General features: G+C 43.7%; 1 protein-coding gene across 10 annotated transcripts in view; it reads right to left on the bottom strand.

Annotated features, from left to right (window-relative positions):
* The window catches only part of FBRSL1 (fibrosin like 1), a 671,310-nt gene that overhangs the window by 59,769 nt on the left and 595,833 nt on the right, over positions 1 to 15,708 (bottom strand). For all 10 annotated transcript variants that reach the window (XM_019538998.1, XM_019538993.1, XM_019538999.1 and 7 more), the window contains one exon: positions 9,477 to 9,522. In XM_019538998.1, coding sequence (XP_019394543.1) covers positions 9,477 to 9,522 — 46 coding nt within the window. The remainder of the gene's footprint in view (positions 1 to 9,476; positions 9,523 to 15,708) is intronic.

Below are 15,708 nucleotides of genomic sequence, written 5' to 3'. Positions count from 1 at the left end.
TCCTGTGAAAAACAGAGCAGATATCCTTTTCAAAAACAAACATACCTGGGCCGCAAATCAGTGTAAGCTTGATGAAGCCAACAGAGTTGCTATGAATTTATACTGATATAACTGAGAATAGATTCTGGCCTGCAGCACACAGAAAAAACATGGATGTGTCTGAGTTAGGAGCAGTGGAGAAGAGAAGGAAGACCATACAGCGGATTCTCTTGGCCGGTGCAGGAATGACATTAACAGGTTCTGCAGAGAATTATGTCCAGGCTGCTAGCCAGTAGGTTGGTGAGCAAAATGCAGGGTTGAGAGTACTGTTGCAGGGTGTTTTACACACACACACACACACACACGCGCGCGCGCGCCTAACAAGACTTTTAAAGGAGAAATAAAATGGCAGAACTAGCCCTCCTCTCTCCTGTCCATCCCCCCCCCACCAACCTCCAGGGAGGCTGCTGCAAGCAATGCAGAGATTTATACATTTCAAATGAAGCTAATATAAAAATCAATTACAGAAACATACCGCATGTCAGCCCTCGAATTGCTGTGGAGAATGAACTATTACTGCTTGCCACACAGATTGATCAGGATTGCTAGCAACCTGCTCCTCAACCACAACCTCCCTGCACCCCAGCTTGGGAGGAGGGTCTCCCTAGAGGATGGGAAGGGGAGAGGCAAAGCAGCAGGATGCTAACAGCATTCTCTGCTCCTGCAGACCCTGTTCCTGGAGGTCAGGGACTCGCTGGGAATTACAGACCACACCAGCTTCTTGTACAAAAGAGTAACCAGATGCATTTGCAATTAAAGAACACACAGTGGTCTCATTGATCACTTTCACTGATTGCTCAGAAGGAAACACAAGATGACCTCTGGGTCAATTCTAGCTTCCCTCAAGCACCAGCCTCCTTACCCCCTGCTGACTTGTCAAATTACTTGTCAATTGTCAGTCTGGCCTCTGTTATGTTACTGACCTGCATGAAGCACAGGGTTACTGTGTCTGCAGGAGTCCCTAATGGGCTATTATACAACCCAAGACAGGTTAATATTGGTAACCTGTCAAACTGCTTCTCCCAAATCAGAGTCATACCAGGGTGAGGAGACACCGAGAAGGAAACAGAGAGCTGGAAAGGTATGCAATGCGTGCGCTTTGTACTAAATTGAGGAGTCTGCAGAGGACAGACCAGCTCAGATGCGGGCTGTTCCAAAGTTTGTGGCTGAGGGACACTAGACCCAATACATTGGATGTAGATAGTCTCTCACTGATGAGCATGAGCTAAAAAGGGCATGGTGGGCTAGATTTGACATTTAGTTTTATGGTTAACAGATGCCTTACAAAATCTAATATAAATGAAAAGCAGTTTTGAGATTAAAAAAAAAAAAAAAAAAAAACTCATGAGAAAAAAAAGACGAAACCCTGTCAAAACAGTTCTGTGTGGGTTACAACCACTGCAAACAGCTGTATATGGATTTAAATACCAGTCCTCTGTTTGTCGACCAGAATGAAGATGGAAACCAACTGGCAACAATGGTAAAACAGATGCGTTTGCTTTGCAAAGGGGTTTGCTTTCAAAAAAGTAAACAAGCAGCAGAAAGGATTCAAAGTCAATTTAAATTAAAAAAAATGCACTTGTAGGTTGAGTAATATGACCTGCTACTAATATTTGGTAGGAATAGTATTTTATAAGTAAGATTTATAATCTGGTCTGATTTCACATAAATTAGAAAAGTTAAATTTGCCAGGTAAATCAGCATAGTTTACATGCTAGTGTGCAGGATATACATTATTCTGCTTTTATAGTTTATTTTAAATAAAAAGTATAATTAAAGAAAATAAACCATCCTTTTAATAACATTTATACAGCCAAGACTTTGTTTATTGATTTTCTGGTAAAGCACAGCATGCAGTTAGCTTTCCATAATATTTAACAAAGCAACATTTAAATTTTAAAATATTTAAGGAAATGAACAAATTCTGCAGAGGAAGGGCAGTTGAGCAAAGAGACTTTTATGTTACCCTAGGTGATTGTATGCATGCATATGTTTCTATGTGCCTCTCTCTCTCCTCCAAAAAACATATCCAGGGCTTGGATGCTTTAAATCAAAAAGCAATTTCAGTCTGTAATACTCAAATAAATAATTAAACATGTTTTATCTCCCACAGTATTACTTCTATTCATTCTAATCCCGCTGACAGGAATGCAGCAACATACCCTCATATCCTTAAAATAATAAAACAACACATACAACACCAACCAGAAGGCCTAGAATTGTTTATAATTCAACTTTTTACCTCTTTCAACTGCAGCCCCACACTACAAAGAAAGCTCTATACTGACTCATGAGCAGGAGGAGAGGGTGGAGGTGGCTGCCTTAACTGCAGAGGGAATGGTACTAGCAGAATCTGCCTGCTTGTGCTAGACAACACTGAATTTGTGTTGATATTAAAATCATAAATTGTCCTTCCCTGTAGCCCACTGCTGATGGCATTTCTGGCTGATTTAAATTGAGATTTACTAAGCAAACAGAGCAGTGGCAGATGAGGTAAATGGTTTCTTTCACGTGGCTGTGACATTTTAACAGGGACCTGCTGTGGATGGGGATCATGGTACAGACAGCAAGTAGATAGGCATTATGTGGGTAAGCAATAAAACATACAGGACCGTGCTAGGCAAGGACATTATCAGGCACAAAGGAAAGCAGAGTGCTTTTCTGACATTTTAGAAACTTGGGGATTTCTTTACAACTACACTCCAAAAGCCTGCAATTGTTCTTATTCTGTTAAAAGATATGGGTAACTTGCTCTGACCTGTGTAATTATCTTGGCCTACATGGTTTTGAAAACCAGTCTTCCTCCTTTCCAGACCAGATTGTGTGCCTGTGCAAGTGAATACACACATGCATGCATGCACATGCACACATACATTCAGGAAGCCAGAAAGCTAATATACAGTCATCGAATTAGAAAAGGGAGGAAAAAAAGCTAATGTATTAAACTGAAGCACTGTCTGGATTAGGGAAGGGAGAAGGGAAGAGGCTGGGGATTCAGAGGCTGGCTCCATCATACCCCTATTGCTGCTGATGGTCCAGCATGGGCAATGCACGTGTTTAAAAATCACAAGTCAAGCCTCCACTGAAAGCACAAGACTGTCTGAAAAATGAGGTTTTAAAACATATCTGGGTGTTTTTTCTTTTAAAACTTTAAAACAGAAGCCTTCCATCTTTGAGTGGTGAGGAGACTAACTTTCAAACTTTACTCCATCATCAGGAAGGCTAGAAACTTACTATTGTTCAAATGAAAACATAGATGCTCATCTAATCACCCAACATTGGGGTGTTATATGAACAAGAATAATAAATGCTGCTGATACCTGTGGGGAAGTCCCAGCCCATTTCCTGTGATTATAGTGGCCTCTTGTCCAGAGATGCAGTTCTAAATCAGAACATCTCTAAATTCACTCTGCAAACAACACTGGATCACGCTTGCCACACATCAGACAAAAGCCTACCAACTCTAGAGAGTAATTAAAGCTGGTGTAAAGTGGGAGACAGGAAGCCAGAGGCAGCAGTGGAAACAGAGGGACCATCCCTTAAGTGCCCTTAAGTGCTTGGGCTACAAACTCCATGTGTGAACCTCTCTAGGCCTCGCATATATAAAATGGGTGTCCTACATACAGCAGTGAGACTTGCTTCTTTTTTGTCTACAGAGCACTTCTGATAGAAAGCTCTGGAGCAGCACATGATTTATATTACAGTAACACTCAGAGACCTGAATGGTGACTAGAACTTGGCTGTACAAGGAGCAAAACACAGTCCAGAGCAAAAGAAATCTGAGACACAAAAAGGGAGGAGCAGCAGAAACAGGAGGAGAGAGGTGGAGTTCAAGTCTAAGTCAACTGGCAGCACTAAGATGGATTCCAAACGAGGACAAGCATGATACATGAGGCAGGGTTTCCTTGCAGTTGTGCAAAACATCTTGCTTGATGAGCAGCCCTGGTTATCAGAACTCTTTCACAGAGAGGGAGCCAAGGCCTTCCTACCCCTGCTTCCTGCCACTTTCTCTCCTCACCCTCTTTTGCAATGAAACGTACCAGTTTTTAGCAGCATATCCTACACAGAAATCTTTGTATTCCTGGCTTTTAAAATGGGACTGTGTAGCACAGAAGGAAAGAGGAGGAGGAGGAGGAGGAGGAGGAGGAGAGAGAGAGAGTCCCCCCTAAGGCAACAAATTATGCACCACTGATCTCAGAGGAGCAAGGGATCTCTTCTGGTTCAGAAGCTCAGGGCTCAGTGTTGTCTTTTAACAAGAACTCTCCCTTGCTGGCCCACGGCACAGTTCTGTGGTCACGAGGACAAAAAAGATAAAGGCAGGCAAGCTTCAAAGAGCTGCGAGCTGCACCAGCTCACTGGGGTGAGTGGTCGCAACACATCCCAGGGCTGACAATTACAGCCTGCATGCTGAGGAAGCCCAGCTCCCTCTTGTCAGAGGGCTAAGACACAGCCTGTGAGCTTCAGAGCTTTGGGGACATGCACAGTTCACAATAAAAGATCACACTTCAGAGCTCAGTGCCTACAAACCCAGTGTGAAGCAAGAGCATGGGCTAAACAGGGAGAGAAAAGAAGGATAAGACTTATTTTCACTGTCATTCCTGGTTAGTGACAACAGTGCTTTGCATTGTTCATTGCCTCTACTGTTTGCTCTGTGGAGAGAGGACTTCATTTGGGGTCACCAGCCCTAGACCCATTTCAACATGTAGTGTAATAACTTCATTTCACCAGCACTCAACATTTCTTCCGGGGAAACAGGAAGGAATTGGATTCCACAGGGAAATTCCAACTCTCCAAGCTTCCTGAGCATTATGCTCCGAGTGGCACAGCTATTGCTAATAAAAGCATTAACAGCCCCCAAACCCCACTGGCACCTTGCTGCTTATCTCATTAGAACAAAAGGCACAGGTCTGCACCCTGTGGGCTGCACTCAGTGGGCCTCCCAAAGAAGAAAGGCCACAGGGATTTTAGCCAGAAGACATAACACAGGACTCAATTATTTCCCTCCAATGAGACCTCGGGATCATGGGCCCAGCCTAAAACTGAGTAGGCAGCAGGCAAGCACTTGTAAAGCCTTAAAAAAAAATCCCTTCTCCCCACAATCAGTAGTGACACAGAGGTCCTTTCAGATGATTCATGGGTCAAAGCACCTCTTGCCTGCTGCAGACTGACAAACAATCTGAAGTCATGTCCTAAGCCCTTTCTCCTTGGCTTCTGCTCTGCACCTGGAGAGGGCAGAGCTTTGATCTCAAATTTCCCATGCCCTGCAAGCTACTTGTCCTTCAGGAAAAAAGCAAGCAACTGGCTGGGAGAACTCTGCATGAAAAACCTGGGTGTCAGGACAAACAGGCTCTTACAATTTGTTTATTGATTTATTCACAGGGAGGATGTAACACAAGGCCCTAGGCAGCGAATGTCCTGGCCCCTTAGCACCAGGAAGACAAGTCAGCTAAACAAACGGCTTCGTATGCCAACAAACGGCAATTTGTCAACGCAGCAGATTAGGGCCCCTCTGCTTTTATTTTTAATTATTATTTCCTTGTGTGGGGATTTAATCTCTTTCTCTAAGAAGCTCAAAGCATTCTATTCAGTCTATTTCACAGCTGTGACCACTGAGGTCACTTTGGGTCAAGACACCTCGCTCCCCTGCATAATAACAAATGTTCCAGGGAAGCTGACTTCTACGTACTACATCTGTTGTTGCACATTAACTTGTGTCAAAAGGAGGGGCACCACAGTGCTGGCCTTCTGTTGGAAACTGGTGAAGACGAATGTAATACGGGGAGCATTAAACAAAAGATTCAGCTCCTGTTGTTGGTGGAGCACTGTACTGTAGTCAAAAGTTACATGTTACAGCTGCTCCAGACATGAAGAGAGTGAAAGGTGCCCATCTTTCAGGGCTGTTGGTTGTAGCCGCGCTGGTCTAAGCACTTAGGCAGACAAGGTTCTTTGGGTAAATGTGATATCTTTTATTAGACCAAATAAATTGTTGGAAAAATTGTTCTTTGCAAGCTTTCAGGCACAAGCACCCTTCTTCAGGCATTAGAGAGAGTCTGCCCATCTTAATACTTAACAGTGTGACCAAACTGCTGATGAACTAGAATGATAACAACAGATTTACTGGGGGAAATGTGTCTTTGGCATAACTTCCTGGAAACAATAGCGTCTCCTCAGGAACGAGTCCGACCTATCGTGTTATTTTAAAAAAGTCACCTAAAAGAGCCAGCATAAGAGAGAGAGACCCCACCAACTAACACATTAACCCATACAGAATTCTGAGCACTCTTTGCTCCTGAGAGATGAGATGTATTTAGGAATCCTTAAGAAGTGTTTCCAGGCCAGATTTTCAAAGAGCAAGGTAGGGATAGCTGCAGGACCCCTGCCACACTGTTTGTGTGAGCAAGTCATGGAACTGGATGCACAACTAATCCCTTGCCTCCATCATGACACCACTAGGCTCAGGACAATTAATCCAACAACAGCAAATACTAATATCTTATTAATGGAGATTGTTCAACAGAAACAAACTTCTTGAAGGTCATTTTCCTTCTGCTGCTGTGGTATCATCAAGGCTTCCTTGTGTAATAACAACTTTAATTTGCATATACATAATAAGGCTGAATTCTGGTGACCACATAGCAGGCCTGATAACACTGACCACAGTCAGAATTTAGTGTTATTCAAGCTTTAAGGCAAAGATCTGCTAATGCAAATCATTCCTGCCTTACAACACAAATGCTCTGCCAACCTGAAGGACGTCCGAAGCAGCCTGCTCGCAGTCTAATGCCTCACCCCGCATGGTAGAAAAGAATCTACCAATACCTAAAGAGAAGCTAATGTGGAGTTTGTGCCACAAAATTCAGGCCTGGGTCAAAACTTTCCCCAAGCCTTTTTTTGTGTGTATCAATAGGAATAGGTATAAGTTGCTGGGACACAAGCAGCGCTGAGTAGGTAACTTCAGGCAGGCGAGCACTCTGATGCTAGCACACCAAAGCTCACAATGGAGACCTATTTGAACACTCATGGTCTGAGATGTGAAAGGAAATAAAGACAAGCTGACTTCAAATAGCAGCAAAAGCTAACAAAGATGCTAAAACTCTAACGCTGCTAAAACTCCATTAACATGCCACACTCCTAGGACCATGGGGGTCTTTGTTTTGTTGAGGCAATGCTGCGCAAGATTTGGGTTTCCTGAGGTTTGACACATCTGATGCTCAGCGAGGTAGAGAGGAGAGAAATAATTCCCCCACTGCCATCCCTATGCATATTTTTCTTCTAAGTCATGCAATTTTGTGAAAATACATGCAAATACAATAAGGTTACAGCTTCATCATCAGTTTCCACATATACTTCTGAAAGTCTGCAGGTCTTGGAATCAAGGGCAATTCCTAGCATTTACAGCATTGCAAGATATCAGCTCTAAACTATGCCTTGATTTGGTTTAAGAGATATACAACAACTTTTCCTGCTAGCTCTTTTCCCTATACACAGTGAGGTAAGCAAGCCCCACTCCCCGTTGCCTTGAAACAGTCTCCCCATGCCATCATTTCCTATTAATGTGCCCAATTTCTTCCTTTCAGGGCATGTGGGTATAGCTTGTGTTCTTTATTACTCTGAAATGTTTTAGAATCTATAGCTTAATACAGGAAACACTGCAGAACAGCTATACTCACTGGTAAAGCACACAGGGAGTGTCTACACAAGATGCTTTACTGCACATTAGACTAATCTAACATGTAGCAAACCATCATCACCTATACATGTGCAGGACTTACTGTGCAGTAAATTAGGCTAATGCGCCATTTGCTAGTACCAGGAAATACAGGTACTAAATTAACAGTGCATTAGTTAGTGCACAGTAATGCATGCGTAGATGCTAAGTGGGAGCAATCTGCTCCTGGTCAGCCCAGGAAGCAGGGGGCCCACTGGCTAAACCCCGATGCGGTGGGGAGGTGTCCTGCCAGCTGGGACGGCTGCATACGAGCCATGTGGGGATCGGGTTGGGACCCAATCCCCACGTGGCTCCGAGAGCTGTCCCTGCCAAGCACCTGCAGGCAATCAGAATCCCCACATAGCTGGTAGGCAGAGTCCCTGCCAACCAGGGATGGCTCTACTGACCACGTGGGGAATCGGGGCCTTCCCAATCCCGTGGCTGGCAGGCAGTGTCACCACTGAGCAGGTACAGGTCTCCCAGCCATGTGGGGATTGAGACCAGCCCCTGTGACTCCCCTGGCGCTGGCACCCAGGAGAGCAGAGCAGCCCAGGAGCAGCCCAGGCCTGGGCTGTTCCTGTCAGGCACCGTTTGTTCATGTAAACGTGCACCCCAGAGCGCTTTAATGAGCCTGAATTTTCTGTGAAGAAAATTCAGGTGCATTAATTGTGCATGTGGATGCACACACAATGTCCAAATGTCAGCCTCTTTCCATGACAGAATAAAACCATTCAGGGCACAATACTTACAATCACACTCAGTCTTTTCTACCAGGCTGTTCCTTAAATATTTTTGTCCACTGTGTTCAGCTGAGGGAAATTATTCCTAGGAAGCTGAGCAACAAGCCACTTCCACTGGCGGTGCATAAGGGGTGCATGCAGGTACACGTGTACCCCCGGAGACTGACTGTGCACCTCCAGAAGTGTCAGATGCAAAACTGGAAGCGAACTTCTGATTTTGCCACTGGTGGTTCTGGGCTCAGCAATCAGCTACTGGGGACCACCCCCCGGTCGGTGATCTGGTGCCCCCCCCCCCGCACCAGACTCAGGAGGCACCAGGCACCCACCCATGCTTGCTTCACAGATAGACTGAATCCTAAAGGCAAGGCTTGGTGCATTTAAAGATGTCTTACTACTCTTCCTGGAGAAAATCTTAACAGACCTAGTCTCTTAGCAACACCCAGTGTGCATCACAGGTAATTCTCATTAATACTAATAATAGGAGCTAGGGGTTGGAATCACAACAAGCTGAGAACTTCCAACCTCCCTTTGGAGAACTGAGCCATACAGACATAAATGTTCTGCACCCTGGTGGGCAAAGAGGTGTGTAAGTCCTTGGAAGAATAATACAAATATATAAAAACACTAGCTAATTTAAGGAAATGAGGATTTGTGTGTATTAAGGCAGAGTGGTACTTGTGTTATAGCTAAGGTTCCTGGCCTTGTCAGTAATCCCCACCCCCATTAAGAATTTTTTTTTTTTATATACAAATCTGCCACCTTGCAGGGAAAAGTCCAGCTCCACAGTGATCCAATACAGCTGTGAAAATTAACTTAATCACTGCAAGTCTCTGAGGTTTTTCTTTATAACAATATTGCATGGTAAAATTAACATCATTTGGGCTCCTGTTAAATTGCAGTCCTGTTTGCACAGAGGGCTTTAAGCAGTTTCATTCACTTGCAGAGTTCTTGCTGGAAGGTAAAGGAATCATTTCTCCAAAATCACCTACCTTTATTTGCTGCAGGGGAGAACAGCTTCTCAGAGCCTATGGAAGCCTGGAAAACAGAACAGAAAAGGAGGGTTACTGATGCTAAGAGGGGACTGAGGAGTCTCCACCAACAGAAACAGTCCTTAAAAAGCAAAGCAAAGCTTTTGGAGCTGCAATTACACATCACACCTGGAGGGTGCAATGTTGTGCCACTGAAGACTAAACAGGCATCTGGAACAGGAGGGGGGAAGAGAATCATATACATGTACTGTCCTCTTCTCACTCAAGCACATCCTCCTGGCTCTTTTAAAAATTTAGGCAGCCAGGCAACACATGAGTTATTTTATCCATGATTTTGCATATAAAAATACAAATGAAACAGCTACCAGACGGAAGCAACAGCACTTTAAAGTCTCTCTCTCATTGAAAAATACACCTCAACTCTTGCTGAATATGCAAAGGGTGATTTGTTTCATGACAGTGCAGGTTGCACTTATGTGCATCAGAGCAGACAGAAGACGTTATTCCAAATCACAGACACATGCTGCTGTGCACTTAGCATGTTATTATAACGTAAAGCAATATAGGGCCTGTCTGCTTGTACACTGGGTTGTGGTATGCTGTTTGAACATCATACTGTAACTTGTGCTTCTCTCAGCTCTGGGAAGTAGCTGAGAAATCCAATTAACCTAAGCCTTGTAGATAGCTTCATGATAATCAGGGTCACTGGGCTACAGCCATGAAGATAATGAGAGAGAGAGAAAGAGATTTACTAGCTGCCTATTACCTGGTCAGTCAAGAGTCCCTACAGAATGACAAGCTAGTATTTGGGTAACTGGGTATTAGTAACACATTACAGATATCGGAGAGATAACAGAGACTATCTTACAAAATGTTGCATCTGACTGCCGCATGAATAAAAATGGGATAGAGAATAAAGCTGAAGAGGAGAAGAAATTAAATATAAAAAGCCCTTATCCTCTAGCTTTGCTTAAAAAAAAAAAATTCAACTCATGGCTGAAGTACGTTGATTTTCTTTTTGATTTTATTCTGAGGTGCCTTGGGAGGTTTCCATGATAAAGTGTCCTATGAACTGTATTACACTGCTACCTATCTTAGACAGCTATTCAAAAAGGAAACCTATCACAGGAAAAGTGTAACGACGTCAGTATCAGACCTCATAGTAAGCAAGGAAGAATCATCCCCACCAGTGTTATTTCTAAGGAACCCAAAGTCACAAGCTCCAGAGATCTCATCAAATGCTTACACTTTTTTAAATGAGAGCAGGAACCAACATGAAGCAGGGTTGAGGTTGAGACAAACTCACATAATACCTAAGGAAATCCTAAGTAGAGCCTGCCGTGAAGTGCTCAGCTCAGTGCTGGCTTGTATGGTTATTACATAGGCCTCTGTCAAAAAGACTGTAAAACCTTTGGGAGGTACCGGGCCAAATGCTGCCTTGAATTACACTTGTGACATCTTTACTGCATGGATGAAGATCAGGGCAGAATTCACTCCTTGGCTCTGGCTAGTATTTACTGCTATAGTGTAACACAGCAGTGCCAGCAGTATACAATGGTTTATAGCTAGCTCTGAATTTATGATGCATTTTTCCATAGACTGTCAGAAGACATTCACCACAGACAGGAGGAATGGATACAAACTAACCCTGGCTCTGAACCTCAGGTTGGCTGAAATATTGTAGCTCAGAGACATCTCTAAAATGAACAAAAATAAGGTAAGAACTGGCCTCAAAGTATTTCGCTGACATTACACCTCACCAGCAGGGAGCAAATAAGATAATCCCATTTTATAGATTGAGGAACCACAAAACAAAGAAGGCAAATAGCAGAAAGCAATGCAGCAGCAGAAGTAGGAATCTTGGCCTTCAGGTCCCCACACGAACTGGAAGGTTCACGCCTTTCTATGCATTTCAGCAAAAGTATAATAATGCAGGCTTACAATGTCATGGGGAGATACCAAATCCTCAGCTATAGACTTCACTGACATGACAGAGTTTAAAATGTTAAAACAACATTTGAGGGGAACAAGAAAAAAAAAATCCTAGTTGAAAAAGTGGGTTAACACCCCCCCCCCCCAACAGTGAGGGAAAAATCAGCAGCAAAAACACCAAAACTGCAACTAGTTTTAACAGTCACAGCATTTACAGAACAGTTTTCAAACTCAGAGCCACAGCTTAGACATAAACCTTCACACCCTGTGTTTACAGTAACTTTTGCTGACTTTTATGATGATCTTTAACTCCAGGTCAGAACTGCTTTGGCGCAAGTGCTGTTTCTGAAACACTTAATGTCTGTGCTACAGCATATCCCAGAAGTTGCTGCAAAGTCAGGAGGGAATTTCAGGGGAGACAGGATCTGAATCCATCATGGAGGTCTATCGCTCACTCTTTAAAGAACATGCACACAAATCTATATACCTAAGCAAGCCCACTAATGACTTCAGAAGTCCAGCAAACCAAAGCCATGCCAAAGCAATTCCCCTCCCACATTTTCTGCTGTTCCCAGCAATTTGTTTGCATATGTTTTGCAGGAGGGCGTGGGGGGATGGAATTCCTCCCCTGTGAGCAACCCTGCTCGTTGCAGCCCCTTCCGGGGGTTGTTCAAGCCATCCAGAAATTCATGTTCATTAGTTTGGCTTAGGAGCATGAAGCTAAGGGATTTCCTTTCTTCCGCTTACTGCCCCCTCCCTTGCTCCCCACCTGAAGCACAATCTCAGAGCAGAATGATTTGTGTACCCCTGAAGTCTTTTACTGCTTACCAGATTTTTTCGCATCGCTGGATGATGCAGACAGACGCTCTCAGCCTGAAGCCTATAGATTGGAGACACTTCTAGTCTTGCTTGTGCATTTGGTGCTTGTCTCCTTCCCCTGTCTAACTCTTTTGTCTACACAGAATGCAGCGGAGCCAGAGGACAGTAGTAAAACCATTTTCTTGGTAAGACCTTCCTTCTCTCTGTGCAAGAGTTTTGTATTTTTTAAGCCTTGCAGGCTTTTTCTTCACCCATATATCCCAAAACCAAAACAAAATGCCCCCTCCCACACCACACATGCAATCTCACAGCATACAAAAGGGTCTGTATGGTGGTCAGAGGCTTCTGAATCACATAAAAGTGTTAAGATCTTTCCAGCCTGCTTTGAAGGGAACCTGTAGATGTGTACCAACAACTGCCCAATTTTGGTTTTATTTTCTTTTTCTCCTCTACCCTCCTACTTTCCCCAGCTTTAAGAGGGAAAAATAGTCACTCAACCTTGTGGCTGGATTTAAAACTGGGTTAAAAGGTGATATGCAGAATCCACATTTTTACCTCTCTCCCTTTGGAGACAGTGGGGACAATCACTCTTTGGAAACAGTACTCCATTCCCCACTCCTCGCATAAAGCAAACTCAAAACAAACAGAATACACAGTGGTTTGGGCTTTCAGTTTCCAAGAGAAACCTAAACCAAATCAGCTTTTGCTTTAAAAATCTAAGGTGGAAATCATAAATGAAGACAAATACTGAGGGATAATAAAATCCATGCCTCATTTATTCTGGTTTCTGGTAACAAAGGACAGCTGAAAGGTGTAGCCCTTTTACAGATTAATAATTTAAGGATTATGTATGACAAAGAGCAATGCTATTCGACAAAGACCAACAACATCATAAAACTGTACATCAGGCCTCCCAGTAGTCAGATTCTCTACTTTCCCCCAGCCTATAAAATTAGCTGTTGAGAGGGAATAAACAGTTCCTTCTTCCTGAAAACAGAAGCCATATCAATCTCCACCAAGCCTCCTAGACAACACACCAGGTCCTGAGTCCAGATTTCTGTAGCACATACTTCCTATAGCAATTCTTCAAGCCTCTGATCATGAGGCCTTCATCTTGCTGAGGAGGCTCTCACGTTCAGCTGGTAGGGAACAAAACCTCATGGTGAAAAGGGACACACATGCTGACTGCTGAAATTAAGAACTGAACCTTTCCTCTGAACTCAGGCCCATAAATTCAGTCCCCTGTGAGAAGGGGCTGGAGGGAAAAAATAAGGTTCTAAACTCTTACATTTTCTAGTTTTTGCAATGCTGCCTACACCTCCTTGCAGCAAGGAGCTAATACCAAGTCACAGCATCACCAACCCTGCTGACTCCCTTTCCACAAGTACTGGAAAGCTCCTGAGAAAGTAAGTTTCACCTGGGGCTTCAAAATTTGGAGAAGCCTACAGGGAAGACCTACACATATATAGAGGTTTGTCAGTTCCTGGGATGGCTCACTAATTTTCATTCTTCTCCTGCTCTTTTTTCTCTTATTTTATCAACCACTGCGGAGCTCAGGCTTCTGTAAGGTCTGCCTGAGGGCAAATTTCATCATATCTAAGTGGCTAATGCTTTGCTAGCTGTTGGGTGATCCTGGAAGTCCCTTTCTGTGGCTAATATCAGACTCCTCTTTTCAGTGTCAGGAGCAGAATGACTAGTTTTTCTTCACACAGTGGAAACCAGCATACAAAGAATGGTGCAAGAACAGCCTGGAATTCCTTTAAACCACCCAAAAGGCAAGGCAGCATCAAGCACAGTGTCCAGAAGAAATATGGTAGGCTATGGACACCATGACACATTTTGGGCAGAGATCTGTTACATTTGAAGAGCTCATTACAGTTGGGAACCCTTTCTTCTTTTAAAAGCAGCACTAGTTTCTGCTGGAAACTTCTGTGCGACCAGGACAACAAAAAATAAACAGGAAAAAGCTAGAAAAGAAAAAAAAGAGCAAGAATGTCAAATCAATTATTTTACATGTCACTGCTGGAGAAACAGGTTGAGGTGAAAAACAAGTGAACCACCTTCTCTTGAAATCTAGAAAAAGTCAACATTGGTGGGGACAAAGCTCATTAACTGACCAAGAGGGAATACGACCCCGCTGCGCTCAGGGATTGAGCAAGAGGAAAGAGATATACAGAAACTCTCCCTTTATTTCACTCTTCGCTCTGCCAATACCTGTGAGGACACTGTCCCCATGCAACCTTTGCATGTCATTTATGGACCAGATTTTCAAGAAGGTTCAGTATCCAGCAGCTGCTATGGGGCACCTCTCTCCAGTTGCTAGTGAGAAGCACTTCTGAAAACCATGCTGCTCACACCCAAGGCAAGGTTATGTTTATTCTAGTGCTAATCCTAGAGTTACTCTCTTTTAAATGCAATCAGAATACTTTTGTTGTGCTATAGCTGTCATACTATGGTGAAACCTACATTCATAACTATCTTCAATACACAACTACTTGCTAAAGAAACTGCCTGAAGTCACCAGAAGATACCTAAAGCCTCCTAAAGGTTTCCAGATTTGACTTTTCATTAAAGGCTATACCTGTGAGAATGGAGAGGTGCTGGGCACCTGGGGTGAAAAAGGTTACTTAACAGAGGCTTTGCTAGTAATGAGGAACTTTTGGAATCAATAGTATCCAAATGTCAGATAAAGGGAACTGACACAAGTGACATATACACAATAACATCCTTGTCCAGAAAAGGGCATTTTACAGCTGGCCCTGCCCCCCTCTCTTTTGCTTGACCATGCAATAGCCCCGCAATTTGAAGCTGGCTTTTCTTGTACTCAGTTTCTTTGTCTAGGCACCCCTGCTCCAAGTGTTAACTTGCTGTTCCCTGAATGGTGCTAAGTTAGCAGGCACAGAGCCTGAAAGCACAAGATGTGAGGCCCAGTTTAGTGCTGTGCTGCATTTTGTGCAGTCATTTACATTTGGGAGGAATGCATTTAAAAAGGCTACCTGGGTACAGCAGGACTACACACAGTTTGCACCCATGTACACAGCTGCATGAGGTCCAAAGCAATGGGGAGCTGAGCCTGCTATTTTTCTATATCCCCTATGCTTAACAGCTATTGTTTCACCTTGGTATCATGGCAATAAGTGTAGGGACTTAAGAGAGTAAGCAATCATCATTTTGAATCCAGAGCATTTTCCTCATCCTTTCAGAATCATTTTGGGGTATATCAGATTATTCTTGATTTAACAGGCCTCATGATTCTAATGCAGGGCACTTGGATCTGCCGGCTCCATTCTACAGATGTGTCTTTCTTTCCATGCTGACCTGATGGTTTGGAAGCAGCAGGATGCTGGACCTACAAGCCCATCTGTTATCAGAGCCGCAGGGCACAGGCTAACTCCTCTTGCCTTCCCTCCCCCAATTCTGCCCTCCCTTGAGCCCAGTTTCCCTTTCCTATTCCCTCCATTAGCCATGCTTTGTGATTCAT

This window comes from Crocodylus porosus, unplaced genomic scaffold (assembly GCF_001723895.1).
Source record: "Crocodylus porosus isolate Cpor-Errol unplaced genomic scaffold, CroPor_comp1, whole genome shotgun sequence".
Lineage (NCBI taxonomy): Eukaryota > Metazoa > Chordata > Crocodylia > Crocodylidae > Crocodylus > Crocodylus porosus.
This window is presented reverse-complemented; position numbering and strand designations above follow the sequence as displayed.